General features: G+C 45.0%; 1 protein-coding gene across 1 annotated transcript in view; it reads left to right on the plus strand.

The window, feature by feature from the left end:
• The window catches only part of smc3 (structural maintenance of chromosomes 3), a 38043-nt gene that overhangs the window by 6770 nt on the left and 6583 nt on the right, over positions 1-24690 (plus strand). Inside the window, exons 12-28 of the mRNA XM_076293342.1 lie at positions 1524-1645; positions 1971-2184; positions 2487-2590; positions 4652-4751; positions 5764-5924; positions 6515-6656; positions 7253-7403; positions 7711-7861; positions 10493-10646; positions 11668-11826; positions 16033-16140; positions 16265-16373; positions 16956-17203; positions 18875-19087; positions 20478-20669; positions 21260-21437; positions 21786-21892. Coding sequence (XP_076149457.1) covers positions 1524-1645; positions 1971-2184; positions 2487-2590; positions 4652-4751; positions 5764-5924; positions 6515-6656; positions 7253-7403; positions 7711-7861; positions 10493-10646; positions 11668-11826; positions 16033-16140; positions 16265-16373; positions 16956-17203; positions 18875-19087; positions 20478-20669; positions 21260-21437; positions 21786-21892 — 2613 coding nt within the window. The remainder of the gene's footprint in view (positions 1-1523; positions 1646-1970; positions 2185-2486; positions 2591-4651; positions 4752-5763; positions 5925-6514; positions 6657-7252; positions 7404-7710; positions 7862-10492; positions 10647-11667; positions 11827-16032; positions 16141-16264; positions 16374-16955; positions 17204-18874; positions 19088-20477; positions 20670-21259; positions 21438-21785; positions 21893-24690) is intronic.

A 24690-nucleotide genomic window follows, 5' to 3' on the forward strand; every position in this document is an offset into this window, starting at 1 on the left:
ATGGTGTATTGCTTTTCTTCAGACTCTAGTGTTGCATCTAGTGTTCTAATTTGGCAAACTGGCCTGGAGTCACTACCGTTAGGTGCTTTGTGAATCTCACACACACAAGGCCGCCTGCACACCACTTAACACTTTTTTTTTTCTTTTCTTTTAATCTGTCTTTACCAAGACAATTCAGACATGAAGTGTGAATCCTGATTTCCCATGTGTGACAGTTGTGTGTGTGTGTGTCCCTCCTAGGGCTGGGCGATATATCGGTATTACGACTACGACCGATATATTTTTGAAAACGATATGTAGTTTAGACAATATCGTAATACCGGTATTATGTCAAATAATGGGCCATTTTATCAAAGCCACTTGCTCTTCTGTGTTCAGACCATTCAGATAGCCGCAGCTCTGCTCAACTGCGCCCCTTGCGTGTGCACGTTCTCCCTCGCAGCACTACAAACTTTCAAACATGACGGACACTGAGTCAGATTTTGTTTACCAGAGGTTGGTGCTGATGCCTATTCCGTCGGCACATCAACGGCTAGACCGAGAATTCTCGTTGTGAAATCAAAATTCCACTGGAGCTCCAAGCGGTTTTGTACACGCAGATTTAAGTTACAACACTGTTTAGCAGCTACAGCTCTTCGACTCACGGTAAAATGTCATTTTTGGTACATAGCCTAGCTAATTTAAATACACTGATGAATGCTTGCGTTTAGCGACAGTAGCAGATCTAAAGTCCTCAGGGAGGCAACCTAAACGCTGATTTTATTAAGAGGATATGCACGCGACTTGCGAGCAGTTAGGGCATCATTTTTTATGATTCCTGAAACCCCATTCAATCGTGCATAGGGATTTTTCTTACGAACCGGAACATGCAAAAATGAACGCATACAAAACGACGGTAGCGTCTATCACACTCTTGATGAGTGACTCAGTTACGTTGTTTAAGTAGCCTAATTTTTTAAAACTTTTTTTGTTGTTGATGTCTAGGCCATCATAATCTACATTTGCTTGTCATCTAGGCCCTATCAAACCCTTACAGGTAAAAAAACTGCATTGTGTGACAAAACCGCAGGTTTTTTCAATATTGTTGTGCCCAAAATAGCCTATTGCATTGTGCAGTACAATGTAGGCCTGCGTTGTCAGTCAGGGTCAACTTTTGGTCTTTTGTTATTTGCGCAGCTTTATCAGAGCAACTGTAGCCTATGCCTATTGTAGGCCTATGTTATTGTTTACACTTTTTTGCACAGCTCTGTTAGAGCAGTCTGAAATTAATATAATTAAAAATGGCTGTGTTGTCATAATTGTTGTGTTGAGTGAATATATGAAGCACTTCGCTCTTTCTGCTTGAAATATCAATATCGTATCGATATCGTATATCGCCAATCAGCCCCAAAATATCGGGATATCAGTTTTGGTCCATATCGCCCAGCCCTAGTCCCTCCCCCATCTGATGGTTGTGTATGTGTGTGTGTGTGTGTGTCCCGCCCCCATCTGACGGTTGTGTATCTCCCTGTGTGCTGGTGTAGAAACGTCTGCTGAAGGAGCGTCAGAAGCTGCTGGAGAAGATCGAGGAGAAGCAGAAGGAGCTGCAGGAGACCGAGCCCAAGTTCAACACCGTCAAGGAGCGCGAGGAGAAGGGCATCGCCAGGTCAGTGCCACACCTGGACGCCACATGATGCCCCTCAAATGACCACTGGCCGTAGTTGTCCACTGCTGTTGGTCATTTAAGTGACGTTAAGTGATGGTGTGCAAATTGCCTGTAGCTCAGCAGGGAGAATAAGGTCAGAGGTCTATGATTCCATACGGTAACATGTGTGGCCTTTTATGCTAGAAATGTAAATGGATTAAAACAGCAGGATTGTAAAAATAGTGCCTTGGTGATTGTCATGTCATTACCAGATGTGTCCTTAAAAAAAACGTAATTAAGTGTTGTCTTATACAGTTACTCATGATCCCTCTCTGCCCTTGGTCAGGTTGGCCCAGGCCACCCAGGAGCGGACGGATCTGTACGCCAAGCAGGGCCGTGGTAGCCAGTTCACCTCCAAGGAGGAGAGGGACAAGTGGATCAAGAAGGAGCTCAAGTCTCTGGACCAGGCCATCAACGACAAGAAGCGCCAGATCGCCGCCATCCACAAAGACCTGGAGGACACCGAGGCCAACAAGGAGAAGAACGTGGAGCAGTACAACGTACGTACGACAGACAGACACCATCTGCACTGTGCTGCTGATGTCCACTTAGAGTAGAGGTTGAGGACACAATGATTCAGATCATCAAAAGAAAATAGTTCATAATAAAAAATAAAATAGTTGCACAATAATGCAAAAGCTTTATTCTGCACTTTGAGGTAGCAGTCAGTATGTATGGAGGGACACGTCTGTATTTTATACTGTTGACACAAACTCAACATGGCCAGAAATGTTTGTCAGTCTGTTAGAAATTGTGTAGTATATGTTTATTGATCATTTTATTCGTCTTTGCTGGGGAGCAGAAGTTGGATCAGGATCTGAACGAGGTGAAGACCCGTGTGGAGGAGCTGGACAAGAAGTACTACGAGGTGAAGAACCGCAAGGATGAACTGCAGAGCGAAAGAAAGTAAGTCTTTCTGTGACTCAGCCCCCCCCCCCATCTGTCAGCGTGTCTGTCTGAACATGGGCAGCCAGGGAGATGAGTCATGTGCTCATCTCTCTCCCATCGATCGCTTTTTCGTTTACGTGGTTATGCCCCTCTAAATAAAAAAACAACACAAACAAGTCTCAGGTCTCATGTCTCAAGTCTCAGAATACATCAAACACGTTCTCAAAGGTCGATCTGAAGCAGCACACTGCTTTCCACCCCCTGCTGTTTTAACCCTGGGCACCGGTGCTTCGTGTGTCTCTGCATGTGTGAGCAGAAGCGATTCAAACAAAGTTGTTACCGATGAAGACTTTCTGATAAGATAAGGTGATGTACAGTACTACGAACAGTTGTAGGCATTTCTCTGAACTATTTTTCTGTCTTCTGCATAAAGCAGGGTTCCCGCGGATCCTTAAAAGTCTTAAAAAGTCTTAAATACAACTTTCGGTTTTTAAGGCCTAAAAAAGTCTTAAATTGTCTGGGATGTCTTGAATTTTTGAAAGGGAGGTATTAAATTTGCGTATGGGACCGTCAGCGAGTGCAAGAGAGCGAGTGAAATATCTCCATTCGGTTTTTCGTGTATTTAAAACGCAATTGTATAAGTGACTATACGGCTACTTTTTCACGGGTGTGGTTAAAGGTGTGAAAACGGTAATAATATGTACAAATATGCCTGACGTTTTCGTGGTGTAGCCGAGGCTTGAGACATACGCAGGTAGCCTACGTGAGTGGTAGAGAAAGAGTTGGTAAGCCAGTTAGCGATAGGGTGGCCATGCGTTCGAATTTAGGCAGGACATAGCCTATGGATTTTAAAAGTCCTGTCCGGCGCAGCCTCAAGCCGGACGCTCATTTGTCCTTTTTGGAGTTGCGCTGGGCATCATGGTTTCACAAACTATGGACGCGAAGACTGCTGGTCAAATTATGCGCAGTGCTTCTGTCACTCGTCTGATAATTTGCTGCGAAGGAACCACGGACTGACAGAAAAAGAAAACAAACGTTTTCGCAATCAGGAGGAAATACTGTATATGTTAAGTTGATCTGTTTGCATCTTTCCAGCGTGTGTTGCTGGCCTAGCCTAGGGAAGAAAACATCTGTCTAAGTTATAATACCTGTAATATCTGTCAGCAGCTTGCTTGCCAGCCATTCCCAGTAGACCTACTTCGCAAAAGTTGTGAAATATAGCTGCATTTTTTTTTTAATGTCAGCGACATAACGTGCGTTCATAATACGTGCATGCTTGAGATGAAACCAGCAGTTTTCAGCAGGATCCGAGGAGGACCTGTCTCTTAATTAATTTAAAACAAGTCAATGGTTTAACAATGTTTCAGTCAAGCTTTGGTTGGTTTAGATACAACTGGTATGCAAAATGTAAGTTGTGGATTAACTTTAATTTGCTGTGTTGCATATGGGACAATAGATGCACATAGTAAATTATATAAAGTAGGCTTATTAAAATATTTAAATAGCTTAGTCTAACTTTGAAAAAAATATTGAAGGGAATCCAGTCCAGTGCACATGTCTTTGGCAAGTAGCCTAGGCTACTACAGACACCGGTGAAAAACAGTCAGCCTCAGCCAGTAAGCACAACCAGATATGTACAGCCAGCTTCAAAAGCAAGCAGCCCAGACCCTAAAATTGGGCATTTATAGCTGTGAAGGTAATTCACACACAATTATTTTTCTTTCGCCAAAATATATGTGGTAACTTCTGTAGACATCCAAAATGGGGTGGGGGTTAAAATTAGTAGGGAAAAAAAAAACTATAAAAAACTATATACAAAACTACTGTTGTATGTATCTTTTTGCCGTGGTATAGTCTTATTTTTTCCATTTAGATGTCTTGAAAAGGTCTTAAAAGTCTTTAAATTTGCACTTGGAAAATGTGCAGATACCCTGATAAAGGTGTCATCATTTGAGTAATATATATATTCGTTCTTTTGTTAAGTTGATAAAGGTATATTTTGGCCTGTGTTTAATGTATTTCTGTGTCTGTGTGTGTGTGTGTGTGTGTGTGTGTGTGTGTGTGTGTGTGTTCTCACAGCTACCTGTGGAGAGAGGAGAATGCTGAGCAGCAGGCCCTGGCTGCCAAAAGGGAGGACCTGGAGAAGAAACAGCAGCTGCTCCGTGCTGCCACCGGCAAGGTCAGGAGAGACGTGTAACACACACACACACACACACACACACACGCACTTCCATCAGTCAGGTTCAATGTCGACAATGTGTGTGAAAACATATTGACCTACTACCACTGTCACATGTCTGCTAAAGCATTCACGTTCACCTCCAAACACTCTAAAGCAGGGATTCCCAAACTGTGGTACGCGTACCCCCGGTGGTACGCGAGCCGCTTCTAGGGGGTACGCGAGATGAAAAGGGCTATGGCGGACAGGTGTAAAATGAACATTTTAAATCTTTTGTAATTAATTCATGAATAAATACATAATTTCGAATCAGGTCATAATGATATGGAAACATGAAATTAAAGGATATCATTTATAAACTCTGTATGTGTTCATCAAAAAAAGGGCAGCTTATTAAACATGACGCCTGGAATAGCTAATAGAATGCGTTACTTTTGAATGCGTTGGATGGTCCGTGGGGGGAAAGTTTCGCGGATATAACAGGTTTTTGAAAACAGAAAGGAGGGAAGGAGCAAAGCTAGGAGTTATTTCAGATGGGCAAGAAAGGTAACATTAAGCTAGGCTTTACATTTAACAAACTAAAGGTAGCCTAAGTTTATATTAGCCTTTCTAGGCTGTATAGCCTAATGTTGTCCAAACGAATACATCCTTGTCAGGCGTTGTTGTAGGCCTATTATAAGATATTGTATGTGGATGTAGTTAGGCTACTATGCAGGCTACTTTTCATAACTTTTTAACTGACCAAATGCACGCACCTAAAACCGGGAAACGGACAAATATTGTCAACGCGGGGGGTGGGTGTTATAGAATGCGTTACGTTTTTATGTGTTTATGTGTCGGATGGTGGGTGTACGCGAGCCGAGTCGGAATGTAGGCGGTGGTACGCGGGGGGAAAAGTTTGGGAACCGCTGCTCTAAAGTGATGTTATCTCTTGGGTTCCTGTTTGGTTTGTCACTGTTGAGTGAGGGCCAGTGAATGACCGTGAGGGTGGTGCTCTGCTCTCGCCCCACAGGCCATCCTCAACGGCATCGACAGCATCAACAAGGTGCTGGAGCACTTCCGCCGCAAAGGCATCAACCAGCACGTCATCAACGGTTACCACGGCATCGTCATGAACAACTTTGAGTGTGAGCCAGCATTCTACACCTGTGTGGAGGTTACAGCGGGAACCAGGTGAGCAGGGTTACGTGTCCCTTGGGGTATTATGGGCTGTTGGGTGGATGCAGGTGTTTTTTTTATGTGCCAGCATTGAAGAAGAAAAAAAATTCAGTTTTGGTCACACCAGTCAAGATTGGATGATTTGCAGCAGACTTTGAATACTGTAAATCTGAATATGAAAGGTTATCAGTCTGGGTATGAAGGTTACATGAAGAGTTTCAAAAAACCCATTGCAGAGAAATCAAATTCTACACAAAAGATACCCTAAAATACTGTATACTCCCTGTAAAATGAGCCTTCCTCAAACTCATACCCAGTTTGCTATTTTTCACACTGTTGAGTAGCCCTGTGTTGAGTGTATTGATTAAACTGACCGACTCACTGGATGTGCAGCCGTTGTTGCTTTCCTGGCAGATGTGTCATCATCTGACTCCTGTGTCCCAGGAGAGGCGGCTATGAGTCTTCAGCATCGACGTTCTTTTTTTTTTCTTTCCTTTTCTTCTTTTCTTTTCTTCTTTTCTTTTCTTCCACCCTCATTCTTTCATTATTGTCTTTCACACTTTCGTTTTCGATGTTTCTCTCCTCCCGCTCTGTGCCCTGCTCAGGCTGTTCTATCACATCGTGGAGACGGACGAGGTGAGTACCAAGATCCTCATGGAGTTCAACAAGATGAATCTGCCGGGAGAGGTCACCTTCCTGCCCCTCAGCAAGCTGGACGTGCGCGACACTGCCTACCCAGAGACCAACGTAAGATGCCATGCCAACACATACACAAACACAAACACACACACACACACACCTACACCTACTTTTAACCTAAAATACCATGCACACACGTATACAAACACACACACCTACCTTTAACCTAAGATACCATGCCCATACATACACAAACACACACACACACATACCTACTTTTAACCTAAGATACCATGCCCATACACAAACACACACACCTACCTTTAATCTAAAATACCATTCCCACATGTATGCAAACACACACACCGACCTTTAATCCAAGCTGGTTTATAACAAATACCCTTTTGCTCTGGTAAAAAGCAGTATTAATGATTTCCAAACCAGATCTTCTCTCTGTTCCCCCAAACTTGCATTAATCTTACTTTGCAGTGTAAAGGCTGCTGTTTTCGATTGGTGTGGACACCACAGAATATATACCCTAATTGAGCCTGTCTGCTATCTCATGAAGTATAACAACATAAATTAACAAATATATATATATGTAGATTACCTGTTTGTTGACTCGATGCTGTAAAAATAAAGAAATGTGTTGATTCGTGTGCGCTAGATGGAAGACTGCATTTCTTTCTCTTCTCTCTCTGCAGGATGCCATCCCGATGATCAGCAAGCTGCGCTACAGCACCAACTTTGACAAGGCCTTCAAGCACGTGTTCGGCAAGACCCTCATCTGCCGCAGCATGGAGGTGTCCACTCAGCTGGCCAGAGCCTTCACCATGGACTGCATCACTCTGGAGGGTACGGCCAGATACGCTGTGATGCCAATGCTCGAATTCTGCTCAAACTCATGGGCCTGAAGGTGTTCAGTAGGTTTAGGGTTGCATCTCCAGTTTACCCAAGGAATGACATAACCAGGATGGAGAAAGATTCTGTTTTGCTGTATGCAACAATGGAGAAACGTCAAATTCACTATGTTGTCTATGATGAGGGTAATCGTAGAAATGTCTTCACAGTGTTGGGGCCCAATATGTGCTACATGGATGCACTCAAGATTGAAATACTTGTGTATACAGTGCTCATATCGCTTGTGTGTGTGCGTACGCAGGTGACCAGGTGAGCAGCAGAGGTGCGCTGACAGGCGGTTACTACGACACGAGGAAGTCGCGTCTGGAGCTGCAGAAGGACATGAGGAGAGCTGAGGAGGAGCTGAGCGAGCTGGAGGCCAAACTCAACGAGAACCTGCGCCGCAACATCGAACATATCCTTCAGCACATTAAACACACACACACAATTTGTAGTTATGTATGTATGCCTGTGGATGTTCAGTACATGTGTACACGCAGTGTGATCACATAATGCTTGTGCAGACCAGATGCATGCATGCTCCAACAGTCTTTTCATTTATTTAGTCTGTTACACACACAGTATGCAGCGATGACTGACTGAAAGTTGGAGTGGCTCTCATGTCAGTTAGGTCTTTCTGCCTGGGTAAATCTGAATGATTGATTTGGCTGTTGACTGCCTCACAACAGTTGGACCAGTTTGTCACAGCCAGTGAGCATCATTGTGCAGTGATGCCAAACCGTTTGCCCACCCACTGCGGTCAAAAGTAAATCTGGCTGCCCAGATGACCTTCGGTGGTCCTGGTCTCTGCACAGCGCTTGCACTTGCCCGTGTGCGTTGACTAAACCAGCAGGTGTGATGGTAACCTGCCTCAGAAACAGAGGGGTGGTGATTCATCTGCTTTGTGAGTCAGATTGACGCCCTCTGCCCCCTCACCACATGCGCTCTCTCTCTCTCTCCTTCTCTGTCTCCTTCTCTCTCTCTCTCTCTCTATTCCCCTCATCCACCCCTCCCTCCTTCTCCTCTATCCAGCCCTTCCCCCATCCAGTCTTACTTTCTCTTTTCCTCTCGTCAATCCATTTCTTCCTTCTCTCTTCCGTTCATCCCTCTCTCCAGCCCTTCCTTTATCCACCCCCCCTCTCTTCCTCCATTCATCCTCCCTTCCTCCCTCCCTTGACATGGCTGACCTTGGCCCTAATGAACGAGTGGAGTGGAGTGGAGTGAAGGGGTGGAGGGGTTAGGGTTGTTGCCAGCGTTCGGTCTGCGCTGCTCCTGCTCCGAGGCTGATGACATCAGGGCGTTTGGGCGCTAAAGAGCAAAGTGCAGGTGCCCTGCTGGAGGTGGAGAGCCTCGTAGAGTATGAGTCATCTGGGGGGGGGGGGGGGGACGTGTGTGTGTGTGTGTGTGTTTGCCGTCTGCTAGTGTGTGGATAGCGTGTCTATTCTGAGCAGGTGGGTCGTTAACTGTGTGTGTGTGGGTGGGTGGACGAGCTGATGACACGCCGCCATATGTGGATCGCAGCGGTGACTCACTGGAGCAATCAATTATTTAAAAGCTTCTCCCTCTGTGTGTGTGTGAGGTGGTGGTGTTGTGTGTGAGGTGGTGGTGTGTGTGTGAGGTGGTGTGTGTGTGTGTGAGGTGGTGTGTGTGTGTGTGAGGTGGTGTGTGTGTGAGGTGGTGTGTGTGCTTATTCTTTCACACCTGTGCTCTTGAGATCAGCAGTGCCCTCCTGGGGGATCAGCGTCGTCAGGGGCTATTTTCTGCTCTTCTTCCTGTGCTCCCCCCCAAGCGAGCGCTTCATGATGGCAGTCGTCTTTTCGCGCTCAGGAAACTGCCGTTAATTGGGTTGTCAGCGGCGAGCGGTTGTTGGGCCGTCACGGCAGCGCTGTCACCAGAACCAGCGCCCTTTGATCGGGAAAAGTGATTCACTCCTTCCCCCTCGCTTCCGTGCTGTCTTGGTGCTCGGTCACATTCTCACTGTCATTCCTTGCCTGGAGTTGATTTTTGGAATGGTGTACAGTAGATTTCCCATTCCAGATGGATTATGGGTAGCCTGGTACAACCAGACCTAAATCCATCTAGTGAATATGGTCTAGCCGTGCTCCACTGAAGTTTCTCTCCAGTCATTGCATCCTAATGGCCATAGACTTCATGTTCATTTTGAAACTATTAGACCAGCCTTTTAATAGGATTGCTATACGTGCTACTTCACGTATGGACGTTGACGTCTTAGGCTTTTCCTATTGGCTGTAAGACAGTAATGCCTTTGCCCTTAATTAATTCGATTTTTTAGGTTGTGATTGTGCAGTGAATTGTTCAGACAGGACTTATGCGACACTGCATTTAGTACCTCTGCATTTCTTAATTGTCAGCAGTAAGCCAAGTCTTCCATTTCTGTCTTAATTTACCCCATGAATAAAATATCGTAAACGTGCCAATTAACAACCATTTCGTTTGAAAATTCTAAAACAACAATGTTTTTTAATACTTCAAAATAAAATTTGATAAATTAACCTTACATTTTTCAGTAGCCATTGGTGTGTAGATTTGAACAAAATCTAGTTTGGTTCTTACCGGGGCTTTTACTGCCTGAAATATCCAATTTTGTTTACCACGCTCGGAGTTTGGTGCTGGGCTGGTGGGTGCTTATTCCCAACCTTTCTCACGGCACATCAACGGTTAGCCCGAGAATTCCCGTTGCAATTCAAAATTCCACTGGAGCTCCAAGCGGATTTGTACACGCAGCCTTAAAACACTGTTTACAACTCTTCGAGTCACGGTAAAATGTAATTTTTGGTACATAGCTAATTTATATAAACTTATGGTGTGGGTGCTTGCGTTTCTTTAGGAATCCGCCGTCTTGTTGTTTGTGTAGAAATGAATATCAACTGACACATACACGTAAGAGGTTTGACATACGGGATGGTTGGTAATATGTGACGTTCCGATAAAGATGTTGCCCATCTGTGTGCACACACCTCACACAGCTCACATTTGTACAGTTGGCTGATGGGACGTGTAGTTTTCTCCCTTAACTCCAACGCACGCATCAACAACGAGATCGACCAGCTGATGAACCAGATGCAGCAGATTGAGACCCAGCAGAGGAAGTTCAAGGCATCACGTGACAGCATCCTGTCCGAGATGAAGATGCTGAAGGAGAAGCGCCAGCAGTCCGAAAAGACCTTCATGCCAAAGGTAGGCCAGACGTGATTGGCCGACGGAGTCTGAGGCGCTCTAGTTTACGTTTACATCTGATCATTTAGATGCGTAGCTCCATTATCTAGGGCAGTGTTTCTCAAACTTTTTCAGACCAAGGACCACTTATAAATAAATAAAAACCACGGACCACCTAGCTTAAAAAAAGAGTAGACCTATTTCAACAGTATATTACACAATAGGCCTACTCGATGAGCCACCTTGCTTATTGTCTTTGCACCTTGCTTATTGTGTCAGAGGATTAATATAATTTAAACTGGCATAGTTTACACGGGCAGTGTTGCAGAACTGTTTGGATTTACATAAAAGTTTGTACAAGTTTGTTCAATACTGCAAATACTTGTACAATGTCTGCTCACGGACCACTTAGGATAGCACCTCACTTTTCTGCCAGTGGAATCTCAGAACCACAACAACAAGGGTTTTCAACTAAAGTCATCTTGTCAACATGCCTTAAACAGGCATCACACACAGAAATAGACAGATCATGGCAGCATTACAGTAGGGGATGTTAAGAGATTTGCAGATGCAGTGACATGACCCCCCATTTAGCAGTTCTGTGTGAGCCAGTCGTAAAATGAATTATCAAGGGAACATTAAGTGGATTAAGATGCTGGCTTCCACATACCGGCAGATTAAAGGCGGATTAAAGGCAGGTTAAGGGAGTTTTATCAGGGACCCTGTAATTATGTTGATTCCACTGCACTATTAATACTTTAGCCATGGTGAGACACACGGAGCCCCTGTAGACCTGTGAGTGCACTAACAAGGCTTTTGAGACATGCTTCTGAGCTGTCAGGCCTCTGCTTATGTGCCCTACGTGGAGAGTCAACCCCATGATCAGACACACACAGCTGACATCGAGCCGTGCCCAGCTCTCTCCGTCTTCTCTTCACCTCTGCCTCCCCTCATCACTCTCTCCTTCCCTCTTCTCGTCACCTCTCCTCATCTCTCATCTCTCATCTCCCTCCCCCTCCCTCCCTCCTCACCCCTCTCACAGCAACGCAGTCTGCAGAGTCTGGAGGCCAGCCTGCACGCCATGGAGTCCACGCGGGAGTCGCTGAAGGCCGAGCTGGGCACTGACCTGCTGGCCCAGCTCAGTCTGGAGGACCAGCGTCGCGTCGACGACCTCAACGACGAGATCCGCCAGCTGCAGCAGGTGGGTCCAGCAGGGAACAAGTGTCTGTCTGAGGGCCTTTTTCCACAAGTCACAAGTGAGCCAAGTCAGCCAAGACATGTTGCGGTTTACACATGTATTCAAAAGATATGTGGTCAAATGCGTCACAAACAACCTTGGCAAGTGGGTTTGAGTGATCGGATCACAATGCGCAGGGGCGTAACTATCGGTAAGCAGGGTACGCGGTTGCTTACGGGCCCGGACCAATCAGGGGCCCGCATCACACTGGAAATACATGATTGACGGCCGGGCCCCCTATCGCAAATTGCTAAATATCACCTGCTTGCTGCAGCTTTGGTCTGCACGTATTAAAACCGGTCTGTGCACGTCTTTTTAAAACGCATCTTTTTCTCTCTCGTGGGCATTTAATCTGCTGCCGGCTTGTCACTCCACATCGCCCAAAATTCTTGATTGCATTGCATTCTCCACATTTTTAGCTAAATTTTCATGTACCACATCAACATTTTTGTTCGGTGAATCTTTTGTAAATTGCTTTACAATTACTGTCGGGCCTATAGGCCGATCACCTGGCTTGCGCTTTGGTCACGTCCTTTTAAAACCGTCTTTTTCTCTCTCCTGAGCATTTAATCTGCTGCCAGCTTGTGACTCCACATTGCCCAAAATGCTTGATTGTATTGTATTCTCCACATTTTTGCTAAATTTTGATGTACCACATGGCATTTTCTTTCAGTGAATCTTTTGCTTTACAATTAGGCTTATAATCGTCACTCGCCACCGGGCCTTTCACTGTAAAACGGACATTGTTCAGAGCTTAACACAGCCCAGCATAGTCCATGTTAAGATTATCTTTGTTGGACCAAACCAGGTAGGCCTAATAAATAAACTTGTTTGAGTTTAGGAGCAATGCACCTTGTCTAAAGTTATTCATTAGCCTTTAGGTTAATAGACTAATGATGTCTGCCTATTCACCTATTGCCCATCTTAATGGTTTAAAGTTCACGTAGGCTATTTTCCATCAAATAGACTCGTTATACATTTTCGCGTGCAAAAATGCAACATATGGTTAGCTGTCTAATATTGTTCACGTTAATGACATTGAAAAAATATGCTTCTTGCTACACTAGGATACTCACCGTTTTTTCCTAACATAATTTGAATTTGAATTCTCAAAGTTTCATGTAGCTCACCTGTGACATCCATCACCTCTGCTCGGCGACTCACATCACTATTCCAGCTGATACATCGGACGCACCTATCTGCGCTCACACATAGCCTATTTTCGCTTTCTAAGAATATCAAAATTGCGTTTTATATATATATTTTTTTTTGGTAAGGGGTGCAGCTCAGTCTAAGAGTGCAGACGGGCAGTTCTATTATGCACTAGTGCTATGTTTGTGGCTAAATGAACGATTTAGCATAACATAATGACTTATCATTAATGCAATTTCATATAGTAGCCTAACCAGCAGTGTTTTTTCATGTGTTAGGCTACTGTATAGTGCGCCGTCACCAGCAGTGTTTTTTCATGTGTTGTGCGCCTTCACCAGTATTTTTGTTTTTGTGGTGCACGTACTCCTGATTTTGTCAGTCATCTCATCTCTTATATGCTGTGTCTCAAGGATGCTATCATGTCCTATTCATGGTAGCCTACTCGTGGACATTGCGTTATCACGTGCTGTAGAAGGGGGGCCCGCCTTGATAATCCTGCATATGGGCCCGGTGTTGGCTCGTTACGCCACTGACAATGCCTCTTGGTAATTGTTTACACTTGTATTTAGAACTGACCATTTGTGGTCAGATCATCCAAGACCCATTTGAAAAACAAATTTAGGTTTTTTTAATTTAATTTTGAAGTGTTCAGGCACTGTGCCCGAATTCAGGCACGGGCTTGGGCTTGGTTGTTTTAGAATTGAAAACAGGCTATATGCCTACAGGCTTATGACATCTTGATATCTTCAGGCACAGACATTTTCTTTACTTTAAGCCCTGCAAATGTAAATGGGGTCTGAGAGAACGTACTCTCACACAGAACCATACCGACACATACAGTACACATAATAGGTCACAGAGAAGCAGTATTGAAATAGATTTTTTTTATTTTTTAGAAAAGGTCACAGTGCTGGAAAGTGCAAATGCAATGCAAGATAGTCATTCATAATGATAAAGTCCTATTTCTGTAAGTGAGTGTTTAGAGTTGTGATGGCTGTGGGGGAAAAGCTGTCTCTCCCCTCAGGAAGGTGTTGTCAGAACCTGCACATCCAGTCAGTAACTGAAAGTGGCCTATTTCTGTAAGTGAGTGTTTAGAGTTGTGATGGCTGTGTGTGTAACTGAAAGTCTTCGTGGCCTGGGTGAGACTGTCCTTCATTATGTTTTCTGCTCTGCTGAGGTAACGGGATGAGGCAATGCTGTCCAGTGTGGGCAGAGAGCAGCCAATGATTTTTTCTGCAGAGCGGATGACCCTCTGCAGGGATTTTTTCTGTGCCACAGTGCAGCTTGCACACCGCGCTGTGATGCAGTACATCCGTATGCTCTCTATGGCAGAGCGGTAAAAGGCCACTAGCAGTGTCTCCCTTAGGTTGTTTCTCTTTAGCAGTCTCAGGAAGTAGAGACGCTGCTGTGCCCTTTTGATGATGGTGGAGGTGTTAACAGTCCAGGATAGGTCGTTGGTGATGTGGACCCTCAAGAATTTGAAGGTGTGGACCCTCTCAGCACTAGCCCCTCCTATGAGGAGTGGCGGTGGGTCCATCTGCCGCTTCCTCCTAAAGTCGAGGATCAGCTCTTTGGTCTTTGATGTGTTGAGCTCGAGGTTGTTGTTATGACACTATGCTGCCAGCTTCTCTCGATGTAGTGTGTGTGTCTCATCACCCTCTACTATATGACCGACGACTGTGGTGTCGTCTGCGAATTTGATGATGGTGTTGGTTGGATGAGCTGGGGAACAGTCGCTGGTGTACAGTGAGTATAGCAGTCTCAGGAAGTAGAGACGCTGCTGTGCCCTTTTGTGAGCGGTTGGTAAGGAAATCACTTACCCAAGAGCGGATGGGGGTGGAGAGGCCCTGGTAGAGCAGCTTGTTGATGAGGATGTCTGGGATGATGGTGTTGAATGCAGAGCTGTAATCCACAAAGAGCATCCTCACTTAGGCTGGGTGTTCAGCCTGATGGGTTGTTCAGCTTGATGGACGTTATTGAAGACATTTTACTTACTAAGAGATCTTGGATCCTGGGACGCACAGAATCATCTAAAATAATCTACTACTCTAATCTCTCTAGTTAAACCAAATGCATAAATATTTGCTTTTGAGCAAGTTACACACTTTTGCAGGTAATTCACTGTGTAGTGCAGTTTGGACTAGTTTTGAGAAATGCAGTTTCTATTGTGCAACACATCAACATTAATAATGATTCAAGAAATCGAAGCGAAAAAACAAAACAAAGCGACTGAGGGAAAAACTGTATTTAAAACAAGAGTTTTTCTGAAATAATACTTCAGTGAGAGCCAGTTTTGTACATGTAAAGTTTTCCACTAGAAAGGGGAGTGACACATTTTTTGTTCTTATTCTTGGCCTGGCCGTCTTTGAAGGTCTCCGCTGCGTGGGGGAAGCCCGCGTGTTGCTTTGATTGCGTTTGAGTGGAGAGGCCTCTGCAGCCGAGAGCTTTCGCTAGCCCACTGCTCTTTGAGCCTCACTCCCCGTGCTTACCACCCACCACCAAACACCGTGTGTCTGTGTGTGTGTGTGTGCGTGTGTGTGTGCGTGCGTGTCCACGCGCACACAGCTGTGCCCCATTATCACCTAAAGCGCCTTACCCGCTCGGCCCGGCTCATTGTTGCAGACGCGTGTGGGAGGCAGGAGTCCGCGGCCCGCTCTCATCTCCTGGATAAACCCTCACACTCTCCCTTTGTCTCCTTATGGCCTGTGGAGGGAGGCTACGGAATATGATCAGTTGCATAACTGCAGGCCTTTTTTGTAGTCTGACTGTGTGTGTCTGTGTGTTTAGTTCGTGTGTGTGTGTGTGTGTGTGTGTGTGTGATAACCTAATGAAAGGTGCTAATTAAGCAGGTCGTGCTCATGTGTCAGTAGGCCATCAGGGTGATAGGCAGATGAACCTGACTCACTCACTGCCTTGTGGAGGAGGGCTTTGTCTGGCAGTGAGCTCTGGCGCTCTACATGAATTTCATGATGGATTATGTAATGCTTGTTTGTGTGTGTGTGTTGTGAATCATGACAGGATAACAGACAGCTGCTGAATGAGAGGATTAAGCTGGAGGGCATCATGACAAGGGTGGAGACGTACCTGAATGAGAACCTGCGGAAACGTCTGGACCAAGTGGAGCAGGTGAGTCGGACCGCCATCTTGGCCATCATCAGCTATGCGTCCTGTGTGTGTTGACTGTGTGTGTGTGTTTATGACTCTTCATGTTTGTTTGTTTGTTTGTTTGTGTGTGTGTGTGTGCACCCAGGAGCTGAATGAGCTGCGTGAGACTGAGGGAGGCACTGTGCTCACGGCCACCACCTCTGAGCTGGACGGCATCAACAAGCGCATCAAGGACACCTTAGCCCGCTCGGACGGTACCGTACCTGCCTCAGCCTTTCATCACAAGACCTCCTCCTCCACTCCTACTAACTCCATATCACCCTTTTATCACAAGACCTCCTCCTCCACTCCTACTAACTCCATATCACCCTTTTATCACAAGACCTCCTCCTCCACTCCTACTAACTCCATATCACCCTTTTATCACAAGACCTCCTCCTCCACTCCTACTAACTCCATATCACCCTTTTATCACAAGACCTCCTCCCCCACTCCTACTAACTCCATATCACCCTTTTATCACAAGACCTCCTCCTCCACTCCTACTAACTCCATATCACCCTTTTATCACAAGACCTCCTCCTCCACTCCTACTAACTCCATATCACCCTTTTATCACAAGACCTCCTCCTCCACTCCTACTAACTCCATATCACCCTTTAATAACAGAAGCAAAAATGGTCTGGAATGCTCAGATCAATAATGTTTTAGATGATTGCGACTAAAAAATGTATTAGATGATCTGCAACATGCATACAGGCCCCTCTCTATGGGAAAACACATTCTAAATGTCTTGGTTTGTGAGTGTCTGTACTTTCATCATCCACCCATCCCAGACTTGGACGGCCTGATTGACAAGACGGAGGTGGAGATCAAGGATCACATCAAGAGCATGGACCGCTGGAAGAACATCGAGAAGGAGCAGAACGACGCCATCAACCACGACACCAAGGAGCTGGAGAAGATGACCAACCGGCAGGGCATGCTGCTCAAGAAGAAGGAGGAGTGCATGAAGAAGATCCGCGAGCTGGGCTCCCTGCCACAGGAGGCCTTCGAGAAGTACCAAACACTCACGCTCAAACAGGTGGGGTTCACTGTCAGTGCATTGAGACAGACATATTTATACTAGTCAGTGCATTCGGACTGACATATTTGCACTAATGGCACCCTCATCTTCATGCGTTCAAATTTATTTAATTTTTTCCCATTTTCTTGAGCTTGAGTCCCAGTTTCATTCCAGTCTTTGTTTCTGTATTCCTGCACCTGTCTCATCGGGTGATGCTTACAGATTCCATCCACATCTTCACATTTTTTTGTTTATTTTAGTCGTCCTTGCATTTTTTAACCGGTCTCTTGTTTTAGCCGGTACCAGGATGCTACCTTTCTTACTTTATTTCCTCTTTCTCAGTGTTGGAGGACCACTTCCTCTTCTCATTCTAATAGACTTTTCTAGTCTTGACTCTTTCACAGCGTTTTTTTAATGACTCCATTCTAAGATCCCTCATTAGCCTCCTCTGCTCTAATGTCCTCCTCCTTATCTGTTTCTAGTGGCTTCATCCTCTCTACTCCCAACTAATTCTAGTTGAGTTTCTTTGCCAGCTCTTCTTTACTATTTCATCTTGTCCTCCCTCCTCTCTCCTCCTCTGTCTCACCTCCTCCTCTCCTCTGCTGTCCTCCACACCCCACGCCTCTGTTTTCCCTCTACTCCAGCATCTCTCTCCTCCGTCTCCTCTGGTGTACTTTTCTTCTCCTCCTCCTCTCCTGCCTGTAGTCATCATCTGTGCTGCGCTGCTGCAGTGTCACATCCCTCCCACACGAGGGTGACTCAGACCCCCACTGCCCCTCACTCTGGTCTCCTAAGTGTGTGTGTGTGTGTGTGTGTGTGTGTGTGTGTGTGTGTGTGTGTGTGTTGAGGAGAGAAAGGCAGTGTGTGAGTGAGAGAGAGATACAAAAGTGTGTGTGTGTGTGTGTGTGTTGAGAGAAAGGCAGTGTGTGAGTGAGAGAGATTCAAAAGTGTGTGTGTGACAGTGCATGTGTCCTTGAGCATCTCTTTGACCAAGATACAGCTAGTGATCGAGAGCCGTGTGTGTGAACGAGAGAAAGAGGGAGAGAGAAAAAGCTTGAGAGTGTGTGTGTGTGTGTGTGTGTGCGCGCCAGGGAAAATGTGGGTGAGAAAGAGAGACGAGTGGGATGTTCACATCTCCAGCGAGCGAGCGAGGGAGGGAGGGAGCCTGACCTTCTCTCTTGGATGCTAGAAATATCTCCAGGCCTTATGCAACATCAAGTAGCCCGTGGGGCGGGCCAGATTCGGTCCACTCCGCTCTGTGGGCAGCAGCCTGCTGAGGGTCTGACCAGCGCATCACCGTCAGTGCTGTTCCTGTGATCCGACACACACACACACACACACGGCGCGTCAATAGCAAAACACTAAGTGCTCTGATCACAGCGATTGTGTGTATGGCCAAGGGGCATGACTGACTTTCCATCCAACTGATGGAGACCATATCTGACAACATCAGTGACACAACACCCAAACAATCCTCATTTGTAAGATGATTGTCTACATGAAAAATATTGTGCTTAATGTGGATACAGCTGGTTTGTTTGTTTACATTACTTTGTTTCTAGCAGCATGTTATGGTCACGTGGGTGATAGTTGTTTACATTAATATAAATATGGATGTATTATATATTATATGCATGTGTTCTGTATTGTGTGTTATTCACCTGCATGTGTGCTGTTTCTGGGCTGCAGCTCTTCCGTAAGCTGGAGCAGTGCAACACAGAGCTGAAGAAGTACAGCCACGTCAACAAGAAGGCCCTGGATCAGTTTGTGAACTTCTCCGAGCAGAAGGAAAAGCTGATCAAGCGACAGGAAGAGCTCGACCGCGGCTACAAGTCCATCATGGAGCTCATGAACGTGCTGGAGCTGCGCAAATACGAGGCCATCCAGCTCACCTTCAAACAGGTACGAGCTCTCGACTCACCTTTAGACACGTCTGACCTCTCGACTCACCTTTAGGCAGGTACGAGCTCTCGACTCACCTTCAAACAGGTACGAGCTCTCAACTCACCTTCAGACAGGTCCGACATCTTCGACTCCCCTTCAAACAGGTACGAGCTCTTGACTCACCTTCAAACATGTACGAGCTCTCGACTCACCTTTAGACAGGTCCGAGCTCTCGACTCACCTTCAAACAGGTACGAGCTCTTGACTCACCTTCAAACTGGTACGAGCTCTTGACTCACCTTCAAACGAGCTCTTGACTTAGACTGGTACAGTCTTCTGACTCTCTCTTTCCTTATTGTATAAGTTCTACACGCAGATGTTTACTTGTAAGGGGTACAAACTCTCCATGAGTTTTTGGTCGAACATTTGTTTAGGCTACACCGTTCAAATGTAACTGTTCAGAGAAAACAACATGTTTGCCAAATTTGAATGTTCCTCTGGTTTGAGCATTCTGTTCCCCAGCCCTCCAGCAGCTCTGTGTTTAGCAGGTAGAATACATAAGTCTCTCAAAATAAACCAGCACATCTCTGTTGACTTAGCAGGTAGAATACTTAAGTCTCCCAAAATAAACCAGCACATCTCTATTGACTACAGCTGTTCGCAGTATCACTTTAATTACAGACTCACCAAGTTAATCATCTTAATGCAGTTGAACAAAGGAACACCACATTCTGTTCTCAAAAGGAAGCGGGCTGTTGGCCAGTCATAGACACGTAGGCAGAGCCAACTTCGCCAGCCAAAACAGTGACTTGTTTTTGTAATGGAGATCAGTGGGTGTTGAACAAGCGTACCATGCTGTTCCCTGCTTGAAATTACCTCTCTGGCCAAAAAAGAGTGTTAATGGAAATCATGTTTATGTTAATGTTTTTTAGCGACTTACATCAATAAACATTACATTAAAATGAACAATTTTAGTCAAGTCAAATAGCTTAATAAAAAATAACAAACCACAACTCCCGCAAACTTCAAACTTCAGAGTGCTGAGATGTTATGATGTTACAGAGGACTAGAGGGCTATTTTATTTCTTCGTTCCAAATTCCAAGTGGCCTAGCCTACGTTAGTCATGAATAAATGATGTTAAAAAATGTATAAATGACTCATTCTTGACAAAAGGCAAAAGAGGACATTTGAATTATGTCACAGAAGATTCAGAGTCTTGATTGTGACCTGTTAGTGTTGATGGAGGGCCGACAGAGCAGACGCTCATCAGAGGACAATAGTGGACAAGAGGAGAGGGAGAGCTAAATGAATAAACAGTGAATAAGCAGAATGGTCCTTTGTCACTGTTCCTAGAAAGGTCTGAACACTCACTGAGCTGAGCTGGTTTGTCTGCCGTGTTCACACCAGGTGTCTAAGAACTTCAGCGAGGTGTTCCAGAAGCTGGTGCCCGGCGGCAAAGCCACGCTGGTGATGAAGAAGGGCGACGCTGAGGGCAGCCAGTCGCAGGATGAGGGCGAGGGCGGCACCGACAGCGAGAGGGGCACCACCTCCCAGAGCAGCGTGCCCTCAGTCGACCAGTTCACTGGAGTGGGCATCAGGGTAGGTGGACAAATCACTCACTCAGTCACGCAGAGTAGTCAAACTTGTCTTATTTATTGATCGTTTTTATTAGTCTTTTCATTCAGTGGATACGAGTCACAAGCGATTCATCTGAATCAGAGTTTTTGTCATTGTTGCCTAAAGTTTTCAGCATTGGGGGTTCAGGCTCTGTACAGTGCCTTATATAATACAATATAAATCGTTAGTGGCGCTATATAAAGAAATGAAAGTGAATCATGTAAAGTAGTTATGAGTGTTTCAAGAGACATTTGTACTCTCTTGTAGGATAATTGTCTTAGATCTTAGACAATATGAGTAGGAGGAAGATAAACTAAAAGCACACTTATCATCTCTCTCCCACTCATGTTCTTTCTCCTCCCGCCCTCCCTCCTTCTCTCTTCTTCTTTCCTCCTCTCTTTCTCTCCTCCTGCTCTCCCTCCCCTCTCTCTCTCTCTCTCTTCTCTGTCTGTCCCCTTTACCTCTCCTCCTCTCTCTGTCTCTCTCCCCTTCTTTCCTCCTCTCTCTCCTCCACCTCTCTCTCTGTCTCTCTCTCTCTCTCCTCCACCTCTCTCTCCCCTTCTCTCCCCCAGGTGTCGTTCACAGGGAAGCAGGGTGAGATGAGGGAGATGCAGCAGCTGTCTGGAGGCCAGAAGTCTCTGGTGGCTCTGGCTCTCATCTTTGCCATCCAGAAGTGCGACCCGGCACCTTTCTACCTGTTTGATGAGATCGACCAGGCGCTGGACGCCCAGCACAGAAAGGCTGTATCAGGTACTCCACACCTTCACACTGACGCACTGTCTGATACCAGCGTGGCTGATCTCAGTCATATGATTCATTTGTACTTGATGGAAGCTTGCAAAGTACATAGGGGGCGGTTTTACACCTACCTGTATTCATTAATGATTTACAATACATGTTCAATACTATAATGTATTAATGAGTGAACTGGTAATTAAATGGCATAAAAAAATACCCTTCCACTTACAATTAGCAAAGCATTGTCTGGAGAATATGGAATGTTGCCTGCTGATTGGTGCATGGTTGAATGGTCATGTTGGATGTCCTAGTTTTCCCGATAGCTTCATCATGGTTTCTCTTTCTCTGTCGTGTCCTCAGACATGATTGTGGAGCTGGCCGGCCATGCCCAGTTCATCACCACCACCTTCAGGCCCGAGCTGCTGGAGTCGGCCGACAAGTTCTACGGCGTCAAGTTCAGAAACAAGGTAACTAATGGGCTGAAATGTAGAGGTCACCAGAATCACATGCTTCTGTATGGGCACCTCACTAGAAAACGGTTATTGCAGATTGATATGTAGCTGTTACCCATATCATTAACCATTAAGAATCTGTAACAGTCTATTCAGAAAAAGTCTATTGTATGGCACGTTTTTCGACAGACTTTGTATCATTGGTCAGTGTTATCATACGCTTGCATGCTTTTTAGTAGGGCTGGGACAACTTAAATATCAGCGTCGATTCGTCAACAGTGTTGCCAATTTAGCGACTTTGTCGCTAGATTTAGCGACTTTTGGCCGTCTCTGGCGACTGAAAAGTGTATCTAGCGACTGACAACAAATCTGGCGACTTTTTCGTGTGTCTGGCGACTTTTGTTTTCTCTTTGTATCCTTCGGTTTGCCCAGGCTGACTGCAGCAGCAGCAGCTCAAAGCGGGAGAAAAATCTTCTCGCAAAGATGGCAAATTCTGTTTAGTTGTTGAAACGTCAGAAAATCTCCCCTCTCATGCCTGTTTCGTTAGTGAATTACATCGCGAATTTGCCCAAAGTGTTGCCCCATGATTATAAAAGGAATGACTGGCATATATAGTATCAGCCCATTTTATTACAAGGAATTTAGATGTTCTATAGATCTAAGCTCAGACCACGCTCATTGGAAGGTGCAGCAACTTCGGGTGAAATTACAACAAGAGAGTCAACGAGACGAGAGCAATGACATGATGACAGGGAAACAGGGACATGCTTGCCAGCATCGTTCAACAATTGAACAAAGGGAGTAGGCTACAACTTCATTCACAAGCAAAGCAGATAGTTGATCGAACATACATGTTAGAAAAACCTATAGCATTCGTTTAAACTTTAGGCTATGTAGGCCTAGCTTCAATGTTGTCAATGCAAGTTGATGCAGGACTGTCGGCTGAGTAAAAAAAAATAAAAAATTATAGGCCTATTGGTCTGTCCGAGTATGTAGCCTAAATATATCCAAAATATAGCCATTTCCGTAAGTGTACATTACGTGTAGGCTACCCTATGGTCACGTTATAATCAGATTCCAAGCAGTGCAAAGCAGATGCAGCAGTGAATAAGTTGGAAATTACTGCTTTTCAGCCACCTGATGCTCTAGTGTAGTCTACTCTAGATGATGGGCTACAGAAAGTAAGTGTAGCCTATCAATAAATATAGAAGTATATTAAATCAAATATATTTAAAGGCTCTTAAAGTTGCCTATATGAGTAGGAGAAAAGCAAACAGGAGTAAAAGGGAATTAAAGGGCCATCACGGTTTTTTTTTTTTGGGGGGGGGGGGGTACGACGTGCTTATTACGTGCTTATTAATATGCAAATTAGTGCGTGACGTCATCTAGCGACATTTAGCGACTTTTGGAGCTGGCTTTAGCTACTTTTCATTTGAAATAGTTGGCAACACTGTTCGTCAAGCATAATGTGTGCTGCTAAATATTTTTAATTTTACATCTTCAGTGTTTTCCATAAGTTGACTAATCTGTGGCTGGGCACCTCGAAATCAAAAACCGGCCACCAGACATTGATGTTCTATGTTGTAGGCCTAGGCATACTATTTAAATTAAAGATAAGATAAAATAATTTCATTGAGCTGCACTTTTTACTCACACAGCCTTTCCTCGCCCCGCCCGCTCTCTCTCGTAACGAGCCCGCTGCTCCTCCTCTGCATGTGCATTTAACAAAATATTCACGATTGTTGAAGGATTGTTGTTGCCACATAGAAGCACTGCATAGAACACAGTGGGCTAAATTGCTATTAAATCCGCTTAGCATCGTGACCATGCTGCGCAAATTTGTTCAAAACTGCTGCATTTAAGTTAAAGTAAACTCTGCTAAGGTCTTATCACAACATAGTACATTGAGGAGACTAAACTAAGTTAAGTTACAGTATGCAATCAAGCAGTATCTCAAAGCTAACGTTAGAATACTGTTTGGATGTCAAGTTTAGCATGCTTACTTGCAGCTGCTTGTATTTGTTACTCATTTTTGAGGCTCATTTTATTGACTCTGAATGTTTGCAAAATCCCGATGTAAATGGAAAAGTGTTTTCCAAGACTCAAAAGTGCTTGTCCAAAGGAGAAGTACGAACCGTTATTTGAACTAACTACGTTATGAATTGCATCCACACATCAGCAGCCTTTTAACTGTGTTAATGTCAATTGCAAGGATTCCCACACGAACGTCTTAAAATGACAGTCACTCAATTAGACATACACTGCTGAACTTTATTGAATGCTACCTCTGACTAAGAATGCATTACTTTGCACTTGTATAGTCTTTTATTTTGGACACGCCACCCAATGTCAGTAGTAATATATGTTCTTACCTTAACTTTCACAAGTTGAGTCATACCTCTCCCGTGTCGGTACGTGCACTGGACTGTGTTAGCATGTTGCTATGCTAGCGGGCTTTGCCGTAACTAAGCGTAGAAGTAATCAAAAACATCCACGTTTTCCCGACTTAAATACAGTTGCACGAGTAGTTGATAGAAATGCTACGGCCACGCAACATGAAACGTGGCGATTTTCCAAGCGAATAAACAGGAGAACTACAATGTGTGGCGCAATAGCACTTGGGAGTACTTCGACCTAGCGTAGTAGTATTGTTAACACCTAATTGTAGATCCTATCCACCACAGAGTTTAGAATCCAAGCTGGATCGACCCTCAGCCTCTCCCTCCCCTCTGAGCGAGAGAGAGGCACACACACTAGAGATGCGCTGATGGGCTATTATTTCAACCATAACTGCATAGCAAAACTTATCATCC

This window comes from Alosa pseudoharengus, unplaced genomic scaffold (genome assembly GCF_046254945.1).
Source record: "Alosa pseudoharengus isolate Yale_2024_CS ecotype anadromous, Long Island Sound unplaced genomic scaffold, YU_APseudo_1.1 YU_APseudo_1.1_scf_1, whole genome shotgun sequence".
In the NCBI taxonomy this organism is placed as follows: Eukaryota; Metazoa; Chordata; class Actinopteri; order Clupeiformes; family Clupeidae; genus Alosa; species Alosa pseudoharengus.